Below are 23503 nucleotides of genomic sequence, written 5' to 3' on the forward strand. Positions count from 1 at the left end.
CTCCGTAGACAAGCTGGCTGTGTGGCTGCTATAGAGTCCAAGCTCGACATGTTTCAGACTGTGCCACAGTAATTTGTGCTTGGTTATCTTTCAGAAGATCTCTTTGAGTGTCCTGTGTACTTTGGACATAATGAAATGATGACGCCTCAGTCCTGAGTTCACTGAGATAAGTTATGCTTCATATCAAAAGGAAACCTTGTAAGGGTCACGAGGGTAAAATGACATAATATAGTATAGGTGATTTTTTTTGTAACATTTATTTTTCTGAACTGATGATGATGAAGAACTGCAAAAATATTTTAATAATTTTTGTTTTACATTGTTTTCTGGAACTACACAACTGTGATGCCCCTCCACTATGATCTGGAGACATTTTTTGGTTTATGTTTGAAAGGGATTTTTTTTTTTTAAGTGATCTAGTAAAAGTTTCCATTAATGGTGCTTTGTGCCAATTCAGTCGCACAAAACGTCCTTTAATGTTATATTAAAAAGTGTATTTCAGGAGGTAAACAAACAATGGTAAATCAACAGAACCCGCCTCTTCCGGTGATGACGAGGCTACGCGGAAGTGCCGCTAAAGTCGTCACCGGTTTCAAAACATGTAGGGGCAATGATCATATATCTATGAACATGATCGTTAGACAGCTGAGAGATTCAATGTGGTCGTTCTCGCTTTCGTGTTATTTTTCTCGATTTTGCTCGAAGAGGCGCACATATGATGGGAAACGAATCTGTGATATCTTACAGCTTCATCAGATAACTTTGGAAAGCTGAGGTCGTTGGATATCACTGCCATAAAACGACTGTTCTCTCATCATCAAGGGTCTTCAGGATGGAGGATGGGGTTGCGGACACGAAAGGAGAGGGCTTCCTCTCCAGAATGGCTCTCAATGACAACAAAGCCGGCATGGAGGGTCTTGACAGGGACAAGATTAACAAGATCATCATGGAGTCATCCAAGGTGCACTCAAACTACTCACTGGCACTTTACTTATGGCCTACTAGTTCCTACAAGGAATTCATAATTTACATAATCCTAGTCATACAAACAAGTGGTCTCTTCTGTGTCTGGATGATGTGGATGGGTCACCTTTGTAACCAGAAAGGCTCTTATCAAAGAGATGTGTAGAAAAGTGCAAATTTGGCTTCAGAGTGCTGTATGTGGACAGTATGAAATGTGTCCATTTCAACAGACTGTGTCCAGCCTTGTGTGAAAGACCCATGTCCCCGGTGTAATAAAAAAAATCGTGCTATTGTAGCTTTTCATTATATCTGTGCTACAGAATCTGTAACTCTCAGTTGTCCTTGTCTTCGCCCTGCAGGGATCAAGGTTTTATGAGAATGAGCTGAAGAGAGAGCAGCAGGTGAACCAGCGCATTGAGAAAATGATGCTACAAAAGGCTCAGATCACAGAGCAGCAGTTGAAAAAAGCACAAGCTCAGGTAATAGAGATTATGGGCTTTGCTGTGTAAAGTTGGTGTCACATATGCTGTGCTGTCTAATGAAAAGCTGGATTTCAGCCTATTATGCTGACCAAATCTCTCTGTTTAGGTGGAGAAGATGGCCTCAGCACTGGAGGGTAGTCGCAATCTAAGCCGTGTAATTGTGCATGTGGACATGGACGCTTTCTACGCTGCTGTGGAGATGAGAGACTGTCCTGAGCTGAAGGACAAACCCATGGCTGTAGGATCTATGAGCATGTTGGTGAGTTATAGAATATAGGAAAAAAATATGTACATAATAAGTACTAATAATTGTAATAGGAAACGATTTGATACAAAGTACAACAGTGTGTTTTCAGCAATACCACATTTTATCATGTAATAAGTAGAATTCAGTCATATTTTAAGTAATATTTGCTTTTAATATTTACTTTTTACTTTTAAATTGGAGATTATGGATATTTAAACCAGTGGCAACATTATATCGATGTCAAATGTGCATTTTGTATGTGATATTCAGATTGCCTGAGTTATGTACAAGTGTTCTCACTCTTACTTTTTCAGTCAACTTCTAACTACCATGCCAGGAAGTATGGGGTTCGAGCCGCCATGCCTGGCTTCATTGCAAAGAAACTCTGCCCCAACTTAGTCATTGTTCCAACTAACTTTGACAAATACAGAGCTGTGAGCGAAGAGGTAATAGCAATGCCAAAACACAAAAGACATGCAGCTTTGAAGCGGCTTCTCACTTCAACTGGTGGTCATCAATTTTTATCTCTTCATTAGATCCGGGAAATCTTTGCAGACTATGACCCTCATTTCCAGCCAATGAGCCTGGATGAAGCATTTCTGGATTTTACAGACCACCTGGTTCACAGGCAGAGTTGGCCGGAGTCTGCTCGTACACATCACTTTCGCGCCAGCAGCAGCAGCAGCACTGCTACAGGCAGGACTTAATCATATGGGAATATAGAATACGTTTATGGTGGATTCTGTGTGGTTTTTATAACTTTGACAACATACCATAAAATACACCAGTAATTCGTCTGATTATTGTGTGAAATCTTTTCTTTTCTGTAAAGGTGAAGAGCAGACTGAGCTCTCCCAAGAGGCGCTGCCAGAGGTGAAAGACCTCTCTCCGGTCCTGTTTGAGGACAGCCCAAGCTCCTCACCCTGCCTGTCGGGCTCTGGTGGTGGCGGTGGCGCTTTTGAGGCGTTTGGGACGACGGTTGAGGAGGCTGTGAGAGAGATGCGCTTCCGCATTGAGCAGAAGACCATGCTGACTGCCAGTGCAGGTGAGGGGAAAACTACTGTGAATAATGATGTAATAATGATATTGTTTGTTGTTTTGCTTTTTCATTTGTTCCACATGGGATTATAACATCTACTCAAATTAGGGTTTCTTTGCCCTCCCTCACAATGTCTGTACTGTACTGAATAAAAGGTACATTTAGGCAACTCTACTTTACTCACTGTCATTTACAATTTACAATGCAGTAACATGAAATCTCTGCAATACCATATCTAGTTGTTAAACATTATGCATTTGTGTATTTACCAGCTGTTTATTAACATACATAATTTTCATTCATTTCAATTATTACTCACACTTCTAGGAATTGCCCCGAACATGATGCTTGCCAAGGTGTGCAGTGACAAGAACAAGCCCAACGGCCAGTACAGACTCCCCTCCACCAGAGAGGCAGTCATGGACTTCGTCCAGAATCTTCCAGTTCGCAAAGTAGAGTACACATTGCTCAGACTAAAACATAAACAGAGCCTTTTGCCATTGCTGTTGAATAATTACGGAAAGCTGTTAAGAGTGTAATCATGAGTTGTTGTTTTATTAAAGGCTGGTAGGTGTGGTGTGAAGTGACAAATGATGTGCTGCAGACACATGGTTGAAGGAAAATCTATCCAAATATTTAAGACCAGTGAAAAGGTTTTTGTGTATCCCTCCAGGTTTCTGGCATAGGGAAGGTGAGTGAGAAGATGCTAAACGCCCTGGGCATCAGCAGCTGTTCTCATCTTGGTCAGAAGATGGCACTGCTGGCATTGTTGTTCTCTGAGGCATCCTGGCATCATTTCATGCAGGTCTCCCTGGGTCTGGGCGCCACACATATACCAAGGTGAAGTCTGCTTAGTAAAACTCAGCACAAACTCAGTTGATTGAAAAAGAAGAGACACCACTCACAGGCTTTGCTTTCATACAGGCATGAAGACCGAAAAAGCATGAGCACAGAAAGGTTGGTTTTCACGGGGCATAAATAGACATTGACATTGATTTTTCACTTCTGACTGAATTGATTCTTTTTGGGTCCCTCCTCTTCACTCTAACTCATTTTGTGCCATTTTATATCTATAGGACATTTAAAGAACTGAGTAAAGCTGAGGAACAGTTTTCCTTATGCAGGGAGCTGTGTGAAGACTTAGCGGAGGACATGAAGAAAGAAGATCTGAAGGTACTTGTATGTCAGAGTTGGTTTATTTTATGCATGAAATGCATATTTTCTGCACAAGTGGGTTAGAATGAGACAATTTTTTGGCCCAAAAAATACGACAATTCGATGTGAGACAGTCATGGTTACATCAGCCATGCATGTGGTTTTATTCTGTTGCTGCAGCAGACTGTGCTCAGCTGGATCTTGCCTTAGAGGTCTAAAAGACTGTTGCAGAGAAATAACAAAAGCAAACAAGCCCAGGGAACCTTTGAAAAGAAATGGACACAAAATGGGCTTGGAGTCCTCGGTAAGAAAAAGAAAAAAGGAATGTCATCTTATTCTAGTCCACCCTAGAATCACAATGACTCCAAACCAAATCTTGTACAATTACCTCAACCTGTTCATTCCTTTTCCAATCGATAGCGAAAGCACGACCATCACCCCCCTGCTTGGGTCCCGATGTGGCCTTGATAGCAGGAGGAAATGGAAGGCCATTAAGGAGACAGCAGGGGCTACTATCAGCCTTGGAAATGTCTCCCTGGGAGATGATCACATTACTGTGAAGGCGCTTTGTGGCATGTTACAAAATGCATTCTGACAAATCAATTAGTGATATGACAGATTATACAGGTTTACACTGCTTCTATTTATATGTCTCTTCCATACAAACTATCAGTTATGTTAGTAATTAAGAGGTTGTTGTGGGAGAAAAAAACAGCAGAAATGATCTTAACTGTTTTTCCAAATGTATTTTCTTCCTTTTCATGAAGGGTAAAACGGTAACACTGAAGCTTAAGAACGTGAACTTTGAGGTGAAAACCAGGGCTCTGACGCTGCCGTGTGCTGTTGCTACAGTGGATGAGATCTTTGCTGTTGCTAAGGACCTGCTGAAAACGGAAATAGAAAATGAAAGCCCCCAGCCACTCAGACTGAGGCTCATGGGTAATTAGATTGAGCAATGTAACTGACATATCAATTAATATAACTAGCTTGAAATAAATCTAAATGATCTGTGTCACACTGCATGTGGATAATAACACAGTTGGCATTAATTTTTGCAGTTTTCTCCGGATAATTTGTTTTTGTGCTCGTAGGTGTTCGAATTTCTGCTTTTGTCAGCTCGGATGATAAAAAGCCCCTGCAGAGGAGCATCGTTGGCTTTCTTCAGCCAGGCAAGACAGATTCCAGTGCCTCTGTCCAAGGAATGCATCCAAAACCTGCAAAAGAGCATCTGTCCAACCACTCTGTCCAGAGTCTTCCCCCAGTGCAGAAGTGCCAGAAACAGGTGGAATTTCCCTGGCGGAGCAAGCAGAGGGGGTTAGAGGGAGGACAGATGGGTGAGGGACCCCAACAGTCTTTCTTCCAAATGGCCCATGCTAAAAGATTGCAACTCCAGGCAGCAAGTTCAAGCGCACAAGAGGAAGGACAAATTGAGACTGTTTTTGAGATTACTTCGACAGATTCTGATACTGAAAAAGGAGTGGAGTCCCCGACAAAAGTGCACATGCCTCAAACAGCCTCAGACTGGGCAGAAAACGACTTTGTTGAGGCCCATGCATCCACATCAGGCTGTGATGGCGCGGTGTCAGAGAGCCTCACCTGTCCCGTGTGTTTCAGGCGGGTGGAGACGACCGATCTGAACGTCTTCAATAGACATATAGACCAGTGTCTTAGTGAGTGTCCAACAAAGCCAAATCAAAGCACAGATTCTGAATCCGAGTCAGATTTAGACTCAGAGAATGATCATAAAGATCGTAAAGTGCTGGAAAAATGGAGAGAGGAGTGTGAGGCTGAGGAGGAGGAGGAGGCAAAGAACAGTGAAGAGCTGGAGCCGAACAGAGTCGATCCTCAATGCGTGAAAAACGACTCTGCTCACATGGTCTTGTTGATCAGTAGTGACAACGAAACCGTGACCTCTCAACAGCCCCAGCCCTGCGATGATAAAGGCCCTGTCCTCATCTGCCCAGTGTGTCAGCTGACCCAGGACACCGATGACCTCACTGTCTTTAACCACCACGTCGACCTCTGCCTGAACCAGGAGGTCCTGCATGAGCTGGGGGGACAGACATCATCTCACATAAATCCACCTCCAGTTACAAATAGCAAGGCCACAGGTGAGAGTGTGGATCAACTGAGACTTCCTCACCCAACACATTCTGTGCTCTTTTCTTTTTTTCTTTATGCTACATCATCAATTCAGCATTTAGTTTAGCTGTATATCAGTGTTTTCAGCATGGGTCTTAAGTCTCTTAATGTACAGTACTGTATACGTTTCTGCTGGCCACAGATACAGTCCTTGTTCAAACGTCTATGAGATGTGAGCTTACAGGAGGAATGTCTGATTGGGAGACATGCGTCTGTGACCTATGACCTTGTTATTTACTGACAGTGACATTGTGTGAGAAGTCTGTATCAATTCCTACAGAGAAAAGAAATCTCATTTCACCCCATGGGGCTCTCTTTGCCCTGGTCTTGGAAATGGCTAAATCACTTTCTCACCTATTCATTTCCTACAATGAACTGCACCCTGGTTTCCTCTTAAACAATCCTGCCACAGAAATTGCACTCTTTATATCCCAGGAGAGGTGCCGCAATTGCGTACCTCCACAGTAGATGCCTTTTTTTTTTGTCGGAGAAGAGATAAAAATTGAGTTGTTTTTTTCCCGTCCATTTGTCCCTGTTCACAGATAGAGACCATCTCCTGCCAAGGCAAACAAGCAAAGGCAAAAGCAAAAGGTGAGGATGCTCTAACACATATTGTTCCAGTACAAAACAGTGACTTGGTCTCTATATATACCGTGTGTTGTAGGTTAAGTGGAATGACAAAACTGTTTTTTTTTTTTTTTTGTGTTGATTTCACAAATTTTAGAAAGGACTCGCCTTCCTCTCCTCCTCCGAAGAGAGCTAAAGGCTTGGGCCCTCGCAACACCATCGACAGGTTCTTCAGGTGACAGTCATGCACACGTCCTTGTCTGGAGCACCAACTGTAGGACCGTTCTCGACAGGAAATTAACCACAGATAACTTGAGTATCTTGGTTTTTCTGAGCAGGGTTTGGTCAAGCTGTAGATTCTACATACGTTCAGTGTCTTCACAATCATTGCATATCAAAGCCATATTTAGTATTCCTCAAAAAGCTGTAATTATAAAAAAAAGATTGCTGATATTAGGTAAGCAATAAGCACTATAAGCAGTTGCACTGTTATGCCTTTATATATACGTTTTTTTTTATTTGTCACATGCACAAGGAAAGATGATGAATACCAATTCAGATTAAAAATGACCTTTTGTCTGTCAGTGCCAGTTTCAGGCAGTTTTCTTATTTTTGTTGAAGATAAGCCTCTGCTTTCTGTTATAATGTATGATAAACTGAACATTAGAATATTTATTAAAATCTGCCTTCTAGTGTGATTTCTAATTTATCTTCACAATATTCAATTCAGATATTTAATTTCCAGGTCTATTTATTTAATCTCTCTGTGATAATTACAGATGTTGAATAATGAAGATAAGAGAATCCTTCTATCAATAAATCAAAGTTGCAATAAATTACAATTTTACTGTTGTATTATTTTGCATTCATAGAGATACCGTCTGTTTTCGATTAACCTAATTTATCTTAGCCAAAACTTTACTTCAGAAGCAGCCGAGCACAGTGGTGCATCAGGTTTTGTGAACTGCTGAGAAGAAGAAGAAGAAGAGTGTAACGAGTCAGACCTCCCTGAACAAACAAGTTAAACTACTTTTAGAGTCTTATGTTAATCTTTTGTAAATATTCCACTGTGTTCATAGAAAATACAGTAAAAAAAAAAACACTTGGTGTAACATCTTCATGTCACTGTGAAGTGAATAGAAATGAAGCTGCACTGTTGCCACCTGCCACTCACGTAACACAGGTTGCAGTGTGGCATGTTGAGTGTTCTCTGGTAGGTTATCAGCAGTCTCTCAAGGGTGTGAGCAAGTAAAGCAAACATGGGTCGGCCCTCCAGCAATTAGGAAACCAGTAGGAGTGTGTCTCCATTTCAAGTTTTGCTGTTGGCTGTGTGAAGACAGGAACTCTAGGTGAAACAGCCTTTTCAGCTTTTGTGCGATCTGTTTATTTTCAGTTGTACAGGCATTTTGTTTGGTTTGTGTTCTGTGTATACACTCTCTACTGCTTGTTACATGTTAACCGAGCCCACCTCAGTTCCACTAAGAGCTTCACAATGGCGAGAAGAGCTTTGGCTTTGAGAGAGATGATCAAGAAGCATCGTCCGAAGAAGGAGAATCTGGACCCTCGAAAGTGGCTGACAGAGGAGACCGCGAGGGGCTTTGCTGACTTTATAACCAACAAGCACTCGGAAGACACGGACAACAGCTTTGACAACAAAGAGATGTGTGAGTACACAAGGAAAAGAAAATGAGAAAGCCTGAAAAATAAAACGACTGTGGCCGCAAGACAAAATGTTCTGCTATTATTAAACTTGGTCCATGCTATTATGTATAGTATAGTAATATATATTGATAGTGACATGTAAAAGTTTCCTGCCTGTTGTGTTATGTAGTGCTTGATGCAGAGAAGCAGTTTATAGAGGCAGCTAAGAGGAATGACGTGGAAACCATGAAGACACTTGGAAAAGGGCTGAATGCCAATGCAAAGAATGTGGTGGGTCTAAAAACACAAGCTCTCACATTACACAGCATTGTACTGAATAAAGTCACACAGACTCATCTCTAAGATTCCAGAGAAACCTACTGATTGTTTGTTTTAGCATAACAGGACTGCCCTCCACTATGCAGTTGCTGGCAAAAACCAAGAGGCCGTCCAGCTTCTTCTACAGCGCAGGGTCAAAGTGGACCAGAGAGACAACGTGAGAGTGTTTGATACAGCTACATCTGAAGACTTGAGCCCCAGACAATAGCTTACACAATAGTTTTCAAGTAATCACAACTTTCCATTTTGTGTTCTGTGGCTGACAGTATGGTGTGACACCCATTCATTTGGCTGCCTGGTTTGGCAGTTTGGAGATCCTGAAATTATTAGTGCAGGCCGGGGCTGAACACAAGGTTGAGAACGAGGTAAAGACGCAAAGAGCATTGTTCTGCTGTTTCTCTTTTACTGACAGAGAGAAACACATAGACATTAGTGTCATTTTGTCTTCAACAAACACAAAAAAATTCTCCTCCTCAGGCACTTGTTGATTCATTTTCATTATCCTGGATTATCCTGGGTTTTAAATCTACCATTGCATGCTCATCCTGTTACAAACCTCTGGGCAGACACACTTTTTCTTGTTACATAATACTTTTAATTTGTCCAGTGCAAACCAAGTTAAACTCATAGTGCTTGATTCAACAGAAAATGTTTTCTAAATTATAACTTGTTTTTCTCTTCATCAGGAAGGACTGAACATTATGCACTGCACTGCTATCAACAACCACACTGAAATTTTCGAGTATATTATTAATGACCTACAGATGAAAGAACTAGACAAAGATGACCAGGTATAAACTCACACTTTTTTTTTTTTTAGAAAGTTAATGTATTATTCTCTTATTTAGAAAAGCTCAAGTGAATATAATGTGCTTGTTCCAAATAAGTGGTTGTTATTATTTTTCAGTCAGGGCACCGTGCTTTTGCATTGGCAGCCAAGCATGGGTGTGTGGAAATGTTAGAGATGCTGATGGAGCCGTACAAAATGGCAACTATGAAACCCAACCAGGTGTGTAATATGGACTTATTTGTGTGTTTCTGGTGCACCTTTTTTGCAGTATATGGCTGATTATGCTCACATGCGCCCGAGTGTGTCGTCTCTGTGTCACACCTGCAAGCGAGCTCAAAGTCAAACACTTCTTTGATGCCAGTTGTTTCCCTCCCTCCCTTCTGTCAGAGAGGAGACACGCCCCTGCACTTAGCTGCCAGGAACGGCCACTTGGATGCCGTCCAACTGCTGCTGCAGAGCTTTGATACTCGGGATGAAGTCAATATGGTAGACAATCAGTGGAAACATCCTCTCTATATCACGCTTTGCTTTGTAACTGTGTGTGCTCAGTGGCTAATCCACTGCTGGACGGTGGCCCCATTTGGGATTAATTAAGACGTATCAAACATGTACTGGTTACAAAGGTAAACAATGTTCTAGCTTGAACTGATACTTCCGGCCACAGATTGTGCTGACTAGGACAGGTGATTCATGACATGATGAATGTAATCTATGTTAAGATGGCAATCGTTACCTGTTTTTAAATAATAATCATAAAAAAGTAACTTTTTAGAGAGTGGTATAAAATCATATAGCTTATCCAGATTTCTTGTGTAAAAATGGTTCCTTGATTTATGAATTCTTGTTAATTTTGTGAGCACCATAAACCTTTTTAAAATGTGGTATGTCTGTGAAGAATATTCTTCTTCTTCTTGTGGTTATCCAGCACCACTACTATATTTTACTGAGAGGTGCTCTGGGTTGCAGGATGGTGAGACGGCGGTGTACCAGGCTGCAGACAACGGACAGGAAGAATGTGTTCTGGCCCTGCTGGAGGCTGGCTGTGACCCCAACATCCTCACAGTGGTACAATAACAATACAACACTAGGCTGACTCACAAATGAATCTCTGGTAGTGTCATGCTGTTAATGATACTACTGTATAGGATCAAATGTATTAGGGCTGTTAATCTTAGTTTATAATGCTGAACTCCCTCTCTTGTAGGCCAAATGCAGCGCTCTCCATCCAGTTTCAGAAAGAGGAGACACATTTCTTGTCCAGATCCTTTTAGAGTTCAAAGCCTGCCCTGACTTTCAGAATCAGGTAAGCACACAAGCTAGGTGGCAGTAGCACACTCTGTCAGTAAAGTTTTCTTGCAACACAGCTCACAGACACTGTGCTGTGCTGCTGATGTGCTATCTAGACACAAATCATTATAATTTTACATATTTTCTAAATTATGAGTTCACTTTTTGGAGCTCATGTTTTTTTTTTCTGTCATTCATGCCGTTTTTTCATGCAGCACCTAGAGGCTCCTCTCCATCTGGCAGTGAAGAACAGTCACATCCCTGTCATCCATTCTCTACTGGACGCTGGCTGCAACATTAATGTCACTGATAAGGTATAACCTCCCTACAAACACAGTAAAACAAGGTGTCTGCCCATATGCATGAACATTAAAGTAGTGAGTGTAAGCTTTACTGAGCTGTCCTGTGCTATGAACTGTCAGAGATCCCAGACTGCTATGCATCTTGCTGCAGAGCTGGCCAGGATAGAAGTTGTGGAGATGCTTCTTAAAGCTGGGCTGGATCTGACACTCCGGGACAGGGTAAGAATTCGAAAAACCCAAATTTCTGGAGTAAAGTAGAAGTGCAAGGTAAAATTTTGCTCTTGTATGTGTACACTGGCTATCTCATAGTCACTTTGCATGATGAATCCACGACATAACAGCAGCATGGTACACTGAATCTGTATGAGGAAAATAAAAAAATATATCTGATACCTTAGATTTCTAATTATAGTGGATTTTGTTGTACATGTTAAATTTGGAGTAGCAGGGGAAGACAGCTCTTGGTACGGCTGCCAGAGCGGACGAGGTGATTATTGTGGACATGATCATCAAAGCAGAGAGATACTACGCCTGGAGGAGGGTGAGAAATTGTGAAATAATACTTGTAACTTTTAGCCTTTTCATGTGTGGCATAATCCATTCTTGAAGCCTTGAAATCAAAAGCATTCATCACAGACCACTAATTTCCTAACATCACATTCTAGATGAGCCCAGCCACCTCTAATAGCATTGAGGCATCCATGCTAAAAAAAAAAAAAAAAACCTCACAACTAGGAATATTTGACAGCCAATTTACCACCAATTTAATTAAGGATACATCAGATTCCCTTCTTGATTTTCAAAACGTTTAACTGTGGCATTCATATTGCTAATCATGCATGTGAGTGTCTTTCCAATAATCCCTTCCCCTGTGCTCTCCGAGGCTAGTGGCCTTTATCAATCTGCTAACATGATTTAATTGCCCTTTCAGGCCAACCCTGAGTGTAATGAGAGTGTCCACAGCGAATATCCGCTCACGTTTAAACTCGACCACCGCTTTGAGACCAGGCAGCTCCGCTCCATGGCCTGGCACCTGGCGTACAAGCTCCTGAAACCAGGAGACTGGAAGAGACTGGCAGAACACTGGAACTTCGCTAAGGACCAGATGTCGGCCATCGAGGAGCAGTGGACAGGTGCAACACCTCACAGTGACCACACAGGCATTTGACTGCAACTCTTGGAAATAGTATAGCATAAGCCTCTTGGAGCCAAAATGTTAGAGATTAAAATCCTTGATTTTTTTTATCTTCCTGTGCACAGGTGCGCTTTAAGTTATTTATACTAGGGGAAATGTTTTCCCTGCTCTACAGTGCTGTGTTTGTCCACAGGTCAGCACAGCTACCAAGAGCATGGGAACAGGATGCTGCTGATCTGGCTCCATGGGGAGGAGTTGGCTCAGAGGAGCCCTGCAAAAGAAATCTACCAGGGCCTAATCGTCACAGGGAACAGGAAAGCTGCAGGTACTGTACACTCAGCAAAACTTTTTTCTACTGCAAAATAAACACAATGAGGGATCTTGGAACATTTAGCTGTGGGATGTTTGCCAAAGTTTTATTAGAAAAAATTCTTCATTTGTCTTACAGATAAGATTCGGATGGAGGCGGAGAGTGCCAGCAGCAAGAGCTGCAGCATTTCATGAAGATAAACACTGCAACACATGGACTGACACGGTTAACTCCATGTTTACATTATTAACTACTGATATGTACAGAAAGTTAGCAGTAAAACAATTCATTTTTGAAAACAAATTTGTGCATCAAATCATTAACATATGGCTTTGGTTCACTAAAGTAAACAACTTGGTGCTGTTGGATGGTTGGTCTCAATATAAATCATCAGGAGCACAAATTATTTAAAATATGTGGTTTTACACATTCACAGATTTTTTTTCGTAGAAATAAATATCCATTTCATTCTTAACTGTCCGACTGATAGTTAAATAATAAATAAAAGCATTTACATGTGCAGGTCTAAACACCTGTGTCTACTTTCCTGAGAGAGAAATCTTATTGCTCAGGAGACTGTGCATTCCACATTCATGACAGGAAGCTGAAGATGGCGATAAAATGAAACTAAGACCAGGGTAATTACTCATAGGATTGTTGCATAGGCTTTGTTGAATCTAGACTACGTGAGCAAGATTTTCTGAAAGGTGTGTGTGTGTGGTCAGTCAACTACTTTAATGGAGTGTACGTGGCACGTGCTGGTGTGTGTTTTGGAAGAGCCTCTGCCCCCGGTGGAGCTCTGTGCTTGTTGGGAGGAACGAGGATATTTAGCAGCCGTGGCCTGACCGATGGTGAGCTGAGAGAATGAGAGAGAAACAAAGGGAAATGTTTATGTTCTTTGTCAGCCTCACAGGATTTAGGGCGTACACATAATAAAACATAGACAGCAGTTCCATACCTGTGTAACAGGATGATGGCGCTCAACTATCACAGAGCTCATGGGAGGAGCCACACCCAACACCTGGAGGTTGCTGCGGGTAGCCTTCCCCACGTCAGAGCGAGCTGTGACACGAGCCGTTACAGTCTTTGAGGGTTTTTGTTGACTGGCTGTGACGGCGCGACCACCGACCTGAAACAATTAGCACTCATGTATAATTGTGATGTAGCAGAGACTTTCTTATCTGATGATATAACAGCTCTCATAGTTACACATAGCTGTTCTGGAGGTGGACAGAGGCCCTTGAACCAAAGCATATCTACATGTGTTATGCTAACCTGTTTGTTGGAACTCGCAATGCCTCCAAGTGGGAGTGAGCTGTGCACCATTGTAGTGGGAGGAAGTACTTCTGCCCTAGACATGGAGGCACCAGAGCCCACCTGAGGAAAAAGGAGTCAGTGCAAACAGGAACAGGAGTGTATTTAGAGGAAGTGAGAGCAGAGTTCACAGTGCAGCAAATAAAAACAGATTTACTCAAGAATACTACTATACACACTTATCTTCAGTTGCATGAATTTAAAGATACATGTTAAGCTCATAGAAGGAAACATCATGGATAAAATGCCAGCACATTCTACATTTAAATTCAGGGACTTTTTGTATGACAAAATAGATCATGATTAGATATTTGACAAGCAACCGGACTATGGCATGGGAGAACTCCAACTCAACTCTTGAAATGCATGTGTTGCCTGTTTCCATTAAACATTGTCAGGGTCTCACCACATCCTCTGCTTCACTGTGGGAGGGAGGGTCTTGGTGGTCAAAGGGGAGTGGGCTGAACCGTGAGGAGGAGATGGGATATGGTTGAAGTTGACCCATTGTAGCAGAGCCAGACTCCTCCTGGGGAGCCAGAGGATCTATCGGGAAAAAAAGGAAAAAGAAGAGTCATACTCTTGCACAATTCTTTCTTGATACATAGGGCCCTAATTTCTTGGCGCAACTCACGGGGGCGCAGCGAAGCGAGCCCTGACGCAGCTGGCGCAGTGGCATTTTCCTCCAGTGCAACAAGGTGCGCAGCGGATTCGGTAAATTGGCAGACTGCTGTGCGCTGAGATGGGAGTGGTGGCGCAGCAGGGGGAGGTGTCGACAGATTCGCCGTGGCGCAGTGACAATTTGTTGCCGATAGACCGCGCGGAGAGTGCGCCGAAAGCTCGCCAGCTCCAACCTGGTCTAATGTCAGCGCAAGGCGAAGCGCAGCCAGCGCAGTGGCAATTTGACTGCCCAGCGCGCAGTGCAGACACGTCACCAAGACCTCACAGGCAGATTTCCACAGTTCCAGGCACATTTAAATGCAATTAATAATAATAATAATAATAATCATCATCACAATAACCCCTATTTATTGTATCTGAATCAGCACATACACCTATATCTATATAGATTGTCCCGTCACACTGATGACCATCAAAGGCTTGCGTAATGGAAACTCAGCCTGACTGAATTAACACAGATGAAACCAGGGAGGGACTGAGACAGCCGTGGATGTCCCAAGAGCAGGTGTTGACACTACACACTGTGCCGTTGCAGATGATCAGCTATTTATTTATTTATTTACTTATTGATTTATTAGGGGCCAGCGCCCCATCGTCACGCGACCATAACAAATACAACTGAAAACAAATAAACTATCATCTCTCACAGCAAACCACAATCAGCCTCGGCACCATAGTGAGCAGATATTCACATCTCCCATCTCAGGTAAATTCTAAAGAAAAAAGAAAAAGAGAGACGCTCCGCGATGCCTCGTTACGCACAGCTGTGTTTATGTTGTGATCTGTGCACACGTGTTTAAATATAGGTTACTAAATATGAGTGTCTTTATTAATGGAAAAGGGGTGTGTGTGTTTTGTTTTTTGTTTTTTTTTACTGGGCAACAGCTCTCAATCTGTCAGAGCAAACATCATAACCTCCTCCCTCCCAGACTACTTTTGCACCATCAGCCCGTGAGGTCTGTTCGCGTGACCGGACACTGCCAGCTTGGACTCACACCCCTTTTCCATTAATAAAGACATATTTAGTAACCTATATTTAAACACGTGTGCACAAACAGCTGTGCGTAATGGATGCATCGCGGAGCGTCTCTCTTTTTCTTTTTTCTTTAGAATTTACCTGAGATGGATATGTTAATATCTGCTCACTATGAGCACTATGCCAGGCTGATTGTGGTTTGCTGTGAGATATGATAGTTTATTTGTTTTCAGTTTTATTTGTTATGGTCGCGTGACGATGCGGCTCAATAAATCAATAAGTAAATACATAAATATAGCAGATAATCGTGTAGTGTCAACACAGCAGTAATCCATCCTCATCTTTCATCTGTGCAGCCTTTGATGTGTCATAAGTGTGACGGGACAATCGATAATAGATGTACTGTCTATGCTGTAATCTGTAGGTGCTGATTCAAATCTTCTCTTCCACGGTGAAATCAAACGTCCGCCTTGCGCGCGCGGCGGATTTAAAGGCGAGGAGAGGAGCTCATTTGATTGGTGAAGATCTGACTCGGCTGTGTCAAACCCACTCCACGCCTTCTCTCCTCCCTCTATGCCATTTGCGCCGGTGGGAGGGAAGTAGGCGGGATGCGCTCCGCTGCGTCTCGAAGCAAAATCGCAATCTGCTCCTGGCCACTCCCCGTTGGCGAAGCGAAGGCGAGGCGCAGGCCTGATCCGCTCCGCCTGCACCTAGTTCACGAAATTAGAGCCCAAAATATTAATAGTATTTTTTTTTAATGAATGTATAACAGAAACAAGCCACTCTGCTTTGGTAAATTAAAAAAGGTTTCTAATCATTAATAATTCTTAACTATAAAAATAGGCTAGATATCACCTGATATCAATCTATTTTTAAAGCAATCCAGTAAATCCTTTGACGCCACATCAAGGTTATAACCTGTGAGAAGTGCCCCTTGCCAGCTCATCCTCTGACTCACCACTCCATTAGATGAGTCAGTGAATGACTTCAAGAAAAGAACACAGACCCACATCCACTCCACTCATTCATAAATCTACACACCTGTCAATAGCACAAGGCTGCACTCTATTGGAGAAATGGTGTGACTGTGCTTTTTTTTGTCTGTTAGCTTCTGTCTTGATAGCTGCGTTGAATCAATACGGCACAGTGACAAGGTTGACAATACCTTTATGGTTTGCTGTACAAAGTCTTTTCGTGTAGTGATGGGGCTTGGGGTGTCGAGCTCTTGTGTTCAAAAAGATGGATATTCTCTAACAATAGATTTGTGTAGTCTTTGTGTTACTGACCGAGCTGTTCATGAACCGGAGCTTCCTCTGACCGTCCCTCCGTAGTGTTAAACATGCTGAGAGCCTCCATGTTGAGAGCACATACACCCCTCATGAAGGCTTTCTTCATAGATTCCTCATAGCGTTCCCGCTCCAGTCGTAGTCTCTGAATCTCTGCCTGAGCCTTCTCTATAGCCTCGCAGTGCTGTGGAGACAGAAAGAAAGCATCAGTCATTTATCAGTTTATATAATACTGACAACACCTCCTGGTGGAGCTTAGTTTCTGGCTTTGAATCTTCAGCCTTTGTGTTGCATCCTTGATATACACAGATAACACCACAAGTAACACCCTTATCCATAATTAAACTTTTTCTCTATATTTTTCAATAGATTTTACAGTATAAACTATTAAACAAGTATAATGTGGCAGTTCAAATTGCATGTATTCATTACAAGGCATCGAGTAAACCTGCAAATAAATACATGTAGCTATATAAGAAACTAATATTATCATTGTGACTAGTCGTGCTTTTCACTGGTTCTGACTCAGCTCTGCTGTAAATGTACAACAGAGTGCTTTGATACCTGTGGTAAAACACATTGACTGAAGCAGTTTTAAAGAGGTATCTCCTGCAGTTAATGCGCTGACTTCAGTATAAATTAAGCAATGCAGCAACATACACACACTATGCATTTATTTACCTCTGCCAGCTTGGCCTCATACTCCGTAGACAGGTTTGCACAGACTTCTTCAGCCCTTGCACGGCAAGCCCGCTCCACCTTGATCTTCCAGTGTTTCTGGACCAGAGAGTGCCAGCCTAACCACACCTTCTTCTTCAGCGTCAGATTGTAGTGTTGCCGCGCTAACTGAGCAGAATGAGCCTGGCAGGGAACCACAAGAGAATGAAAACAATCACCAGGAAATAATTACACCCACGATTCATTCTTGTGCAGATGTGGATACATTTCCTCAACTTGTACTTCCTGTGTCATGGTTTAGAAAAAAAAAATGTTATTCACTTGAAAGAAATGGCATTTATAGCTATGTTTAAAAGTGTACGTATATATAAAAAACCTCTTAATGGCATTTTCTGCTCTTTTTGGTTTGATATGCAGTTAGGTATGAAATGGGACACATCATCAGGCCAGATGTGTGATGTTTTTGTCCAACAAGCATGTCGTCTGTACAAAAAAGAAAAGAAAAAGATTGTCATCTTTCTATAACTATATGCAGTACCTGCTTTTTGACACCTCTCAAAAATGGAGTTAATAAAAAAATATATATATATTTTTTTCATTTCAATTTCATGTTGCATGACAGTTGTTTTTCCTTCTGAGTCAGATGACTAAACTAGGAAGCACCTGTACATTTTCTTGGTGTAGGAGGAGAAAAAGCAGATAAGTTTGGGTTATGCAAGATGCAAAGCTTTAAAGCTTTAAATCATACCGAAGACAAACAATAAACACCCATGAAGACGCTCGCCCCCACTGTAAATATCACCACAAATACTTCTAAGACCTGTGGGAGACACCACAACATCATCAGTGTACCTCTTCTTTGGCCTCAGTATGTTGGAGTCTCCAGTGGGTGAAGGCCTTCATCTTTTCAAGCTTTTCTTTTTGTCTATCCAACACCTGGCTCAGGTTCACTATCACCTGAGGGAGGACACCGCACACAACAAGCTTGAGAGTCCAACAGCAGACATGGTGTCCCGCATCTTTTTCTTTCAAATGCTAAATGTGCATAAGCAAGTGAGCGAAAGATGAAAGGTATTTGTCTAACACACAGATCGAGCCCAACCGGTCCTGCATTAAAACTTCACAACAATGGAAATGACTGGAAATAAAGCACAAGTATATTTGAATTAATCAAACCTCCCACATTATGTACTGCAAAAAAAAAGCAAAGAAATATATATGTAGTTACCTCATCTTTTCTGTGGTTGGACGTCTCATAGGTGTGTAGGAGCCCCTTTAGGCTGTCTAGCTCTGACTTCAGGCCAGCTGTCTGGGCGTCATACCTCTCTTTCTCTTTCTTCATCTCCAGCTTGTGCTGCTCCACAAAGGCCACTTTCCACTTCCGCAGCTCCACCAGCACATTGGACTAATTAGGGAATAGAAGATGGGACTTATGTTGTGGGCTTTTTTGCCGCAGTTTGGTAAACATGGACAAATGTACACACGCTGGAAGCTGCTGTTAAATTGGATAAACAGATGTGCCAGAGCGTTTGTCACTGACAGCAGGAGCAAACTCTGACCCTGGCAAATTGAATCTCTTATTTTACTGGAATTATTTTTTGCACATTATCCAACAATGGCTTTGCTTGGATTTTATTTACAGGTCTGATGTGCATTTATATTTTTTTTTAGGAAGCAAACCTCTGGTAGATTCAGTGGTCTAAGACAATCTTCCACACGTGGGCACCGCAAGAACCGCAAAATCTCTACGGGTTAAAAATAACCATCATCGACGAATGTAAACATGTTTGTCTTGTACAGAAGATAAAACACCAAATTATCTTCCTGCAACCAGTTTGCAGGAAGATCGACATACTCGACTACTCAATGGTCTTCTCTACTGCCTTTACCAGGTCAAAACTCCACTCTTTTATCTGCACTGCTTAGCAGGTGATTGGCTGTCATCTGCCCTCCATGAATGAGCTGTACAACATCAGGAGAAAAGGGCAGGAAGGACAAACCCATGAAGCCACTCACCTCCTCCAAAATCACTCCTCTGGGAGACACAATTAAAAGGTCACTAGTTTCACGAAGAGTAGAGCTGTCATCCAATTCAGAGAGACTCAAATAGTTTCATTCCCTTTAAAAGTTTTGATCCCTTTTCTCACCACCATCTACCTATGTGCTATTGAATCCATCTCAATCTAACTTTCTAATTAAATGAATTTGGAAAGTGTCAATATAAACCCAATATGCTGATTTAATTGGCTCATACATTTACCCATTTCTATAATTACAAATAATCTGAGATATGGAGAGTCAGTTAGAAAAACATTGAGTGAACCTTTTACACACGTTTCTTCTTTTTAGGTTTCTATAAATGAAACTCTATAAGAGTAAATTATATATGCCAGAAAAAGCATAATTTCATATTTTGCTTTCTAGACTGCTCTACAAAATGTCATTAATGCTCTGTTGACATTATAAAGATTTAAAAACTTGTGAAAAACTCTGAATAAGATCACAATAAATATTTTCACAGTAAATGAGCATCATTGAAATTTAACAATAACAAACCTGCCAGTTCTGCCTTCTTTCACTGTGAACTCATCAAACTCAAACCACATCACTACTGTTATGCACTTCATGTACAGCATGTTATAGAAGTAACTATCCAGCTATGACCCTTATATATAGCCACACACACAAACAAACAATTATTTATGATCAGCTCTCAAGCAGAGAGCAAATAAGAGCCAATCACACTGATCAATTAACATACAGACTAAGGAACCAGGCCAACCTTTAGATTGTTGCTCCATGTGTCCAGGATATTCTCCATCTTGCTTATCTTCCTCTCTGAAATAAACATTTCTGTCACAGCAGACTCGAGGGGGTCTGGACTGTTTGGCCTGGACCTTGCAAACGCTGTCTGCAACCTGTCTGAGGGAGCGTCTGAGAGCGCTGACATCCTGCCAGATGACCGACCTGCCACCTCTTCAGCTGGTAGGCAAAAGAAAAAAACAAGACAGAACGTCACTTGAAAATGAAGCAGCACTGCAACTGGGTTGTCTTTTGTCTTGCAATTTCTAAGCTTGCTTGAAATCAAAAGAAATTAATATATAATTAGATTTTGTTTCTTTCTCATTTTAACTAATTTTACCATGAGAGGGTCTTAGGTGTATGCTGGGCTCAACAATCAAGGGGGAAGGCTGTGGTGATCTTGCAGTCCTGCTAGAATGCCTCCCATCTTTAGTTTCAGTGGCTGTATCTGACAGAAGACAGGAGAAATGAAGGAGGGAAGTCAGCAAGAGAGCACAGTGTTAAATACTGAAGATAAAAAGACATGGAATTTGTAAATAAGTAAACTTAAAAGTGTTTTGGGAAACAAAGGACACAAGAACAGAAAAGGTGAGGGTGAGAATGCTGAATAAGCCAACCATGGTCCTCATCCAGGAATGCATTTATGTCAATATCTTAATTAAATACTGCAGGGGGAAGAGAAGGAGAAGAGCCTGCACTCTAAAGAGCAGTACGGGCAGAGTGCCAGGAGATCATTACCAATCAGCCCGTCTGCTTTCTACATCCCTGTGCACTACTCCATGACAGTTAAAGCACTAAACCTCCGATGAGAGCTGCAGCTGGAGCTAGACCTAGGGGGGGAAACTGATAGACTGCTTAAGATGTGGGCATCGTAGGGAAAATAGATAGGGGCTACAATCTGACAGACTGATATCATATGCATCTTGACTAGGCTGGTTTACAAGCAGAATATATGAGGCTGATAAACAGACACTGCGGTGTTTTTTTCATGTTGTGATGCCAAATCCTTTTTGACAGCTGATCATTTGATGGGGGCAGTGTCTGGAAGGGCTCAAGTTGTGTTTCTGTCAGAAAGGCTTAGTGAAATGTGTGGGTATGAATGTTGCCTGCATATGAGAGAGGAACCCCTGATACCTGCTGGGCGCTGTGATTTTGTGTCATCTTTTCCCTGGGAACGCCGACCCTCTGCACACAGATGTGAGGTGCTCAGCCGATGCAAGTAAGCACTGGTGAGCGTGTCGAGCTTAGGAGTGACCACAGCATAGCGGAGAAGCTCCTCATACTCATCCTGTTGATCCACAGACAGTAGAAAAATACAGATATCTACAATATATAGGTTTGTTTTACATTTTCACTGTTTATTGTTGTAGCCGTCGTTCCTAATTGGTTACAATACCCATCATCACCATCTTTAATTCTGACAAGCAAAGATGTTAAATACATCTTTACAGTGGGATCTATCATAGTGAGCCACACATGCAACTCAACAGGGATTTTAACAAGGTCCAAGTGTAGACATTATCTAAATCACCTATTATGAAGTGAAAACTATAGTGAATGTTAAAATTATTATCCAAACCACCTGATGAAAGCATTAACTTGTCAAACCATTATCTGCCCTAAACTTCAATTCATTTGTCATATGTGAAATAATCAGGCATTTAGTTTTATAGCGCAATGGGCAATTCTGATAGACAGTTCAGGGGTGTTTACCTTGTTCGTCATCCAGACGAGAACAGATATGTTTGTTTGATTGCATGTGTTACTCACCCTGAATGACCGTGTTCCCATACATGAGGGATGGAAAATTGAACATATGGCCGGTGAGTTTCTTTTTAATTACCTGAAGGTCAGAGGACACAGAGCTGCCTTGATCTGAGTCCTTCGGCAGAACAGGGCTGGTTGGCTCTTCTTCTTCTGAGGACATCTAGGTGGATGGAAAGGTGATAGTTAAATTAAACTAAGTTATCAACAGCATGAGCTAAACATGTCAGGTCACAGATAGTGACACATATGACACGTGCTGTCCAGTGTTGTATTTATTGTATGCTTTTTATATTAACACTGAATATTTGTGTCTTCTTTGGATGATTAGCCTAACACATAGTAACTTTCATCAAGAGCATACAATACAACAGATAGAATATTTTGGACAAGGTAACAGTTAGTTTGGAAGCATTTTTAGGTAATGAGTAGAATATAAAAGAGAGACCAAACTACAAACTACTACGGGATAAAATGAAGGTTATAAATCAGAGGGTAAGTTAACTCCCAAGTGTTCATTTTATAACATAACGTTACAGTTTCTGTCTCTTATATCTTCAGAATGACACATCACACAGCAGAAAGACCATCCAGTAGTAACTTGTTAACGACTGTCATTTCTCATTCAGTTCATTGTGGCGACAAGTGATAACTGTTTTACAGCTAACATCAAATCTCTGCGGAAAAATAAAAAGCAAAACACAAGTTTCCTTCGTGGACGCCGGGTCCGGAAACCGGACAAACTGGTGCGAATATTTAGCGCAGTTTCGCAGCATCTGCTAAGATACAACGAAGCTGCATTCAGTAGTTTTTACCTGTTCTGTGTATATAAATCTGTAAACACAGGCTGCCACACTTCTCCGTTTCACCAAGTACTCGTCAGTTGGAAAACGCTTGCCTTGCCGTTTCAAACCAGTCGACCTGCCTACAAGAAGCTCTCTGGTTGGCTGCTTTTTCTAATCTTGTCTGCTATGTCGTCTCTGATTGGGTGGAATGTTTCCATGAGAACGGTAAACGGAACCACTCTAAAGCTCACCAGATGCTCCCACACTACAGTCGGAGGGGGAAAAAACAAAACAAAAACACTGGTCTGCACAATTACTTTCTTGTGATTTCGACAAATCGACTCGTTTGCTTCACACTTTGTTTTAACAGCTTGTAGCAGCACAGCTTAGTAGCTAAGTATCATAATCATCTTCAGCTGAGAGAGTCACATGGGAATGACTAATGGTGGCCTGAGTGTGTGGCCTGACAGCACAGGATAAGCTAACTGCTATCCTGAGACATTACCATAACTTCTACATATTAGGCTCCTTAAGCCTGAGAATTATCATTTAAATTATTCCAGCTTTACATATTTACATATCACTCTACCAAAGGGAACAATGTCAGTTTATAATTTGTTAATCTCTTTGAAATAACAACAAAGGACACTGTCGGCTTCTGTGACTGTCAAATCACAGCCTAGTGCCCCTTTAAAGGGTGCTATGGTTATGGCACAGGGATTAGCTGATAGAGTAAATAATCAAGTAAGGGAACTTACCCGTGAGAGGAAAGTGTAAGTCCTTGGTGAATACCACCACCCTGTGAACTTTCCTGTGGCCAT

At 41.8% G+C, this 23503-nt stretch overlaps 3 protein-coding genes across 3 annotated transcripts; 2 read left to right on the forward strand and 1 right to left on the reverse strand.

Moving 5' to 3' along the window:
- The first annotated feature begins 614 nt into the window (after nt 1-614).
- On the forward strand, nt 615-6889 carry polk (polymerase (DNA directed) kappa). Its single transcript, XM_083979325.1, has 14 exons — nt 615-961; nt 1323-1442; nt 1552-1704; nt 2007-2138; nt 2229-2388; nt 2525-2737; nt 3059-3183; nt 3405-3571; nt 3656-3688; nt 3808-3904; nt 4654-4825; nt 4978-5997; nt 6571-6619; nt 6753-6889. The coding sequence occupies exons 1-14, from the start codon at nt 833-835 to the stop codon at nt 6832-6834; spliced, it is 2652 nt and encodes an 883-aa protein (XP_083835451.1). The 5' UTR covers nt 615-832; the 3' UTR covers nt 6835-6889.
- Nucleotides 6890-8086: 1197 nt separating this feature from the next.
- ankdd1b (ankyrin repeat and death domain containing 1B) lies at nt 8087-12622 on the forward strand. The gene is made up of 15 exons (XM_083979324.1): nt 8087-8259; nt 8427-8527; nt 8634-8732; nt 8842-8940; nt 9262-9366; nt 9483-9584; nt 9753-9851; nt 10332-10430; nt 10570-10668; nt 10868-10966; nt 11075-11173; nt 11400-11495; nt 11886-12087; nt 12283-12414; nt 12538-12622. The coding sequence occupies exons 1-15, from the start codon at nt 8088-8090 to the stop codon at nt 12591-12593; spliced, it is 1659 nt and encodes a 552-aa protein (XP_083835450.1). The 5' UTR covers nt 8087; the 3' UTR covers nt 12594-12622.
- A 459-nt stretch (nt 12623-13081) lies between these two features.
- Nucleotides 13082-22060, reverse strand: poc5 (POC5 centriolar protein homolog (Chlamydomonas); the record flags this gene model as incomplete). The annotated part of the gene is made up of 12 exons (XM_083979323.1): nt 13082-13255; nt 13358-13528; nt 13675-13776; nt 14120-14256; nt 16654-16837; nt 17335-17514; nt 18184-18288; nt 18560-18736; nt 20114-20313; nt 20474-20581; nt 21268-21421; nt 21977-22060. 12 exons carry the CDS (start codon nt 22058-22060, stop codon nt 13121-13123), a joined length of 1737 nt encoding a protein of 578 aa, XP_083835449.1. The 3' UTR covers nt 13082-13120.
- Between the last annotated feature and the right edge of the window lie 1443 nt (nt 22061-23503).

Source organism: Trachurus trachurus (genome assembly GCF_905171665.1).
Source record: "Trachurus trachurus genome assembly, chromosome: 9".
Taxonomy (NCBI): domain Eukaryota; kingdom Metazoa; phylum Chordata; class Actinopteri; order Carangiformes; family Carangidae; genus Trachurus; species Trachurus trachurus.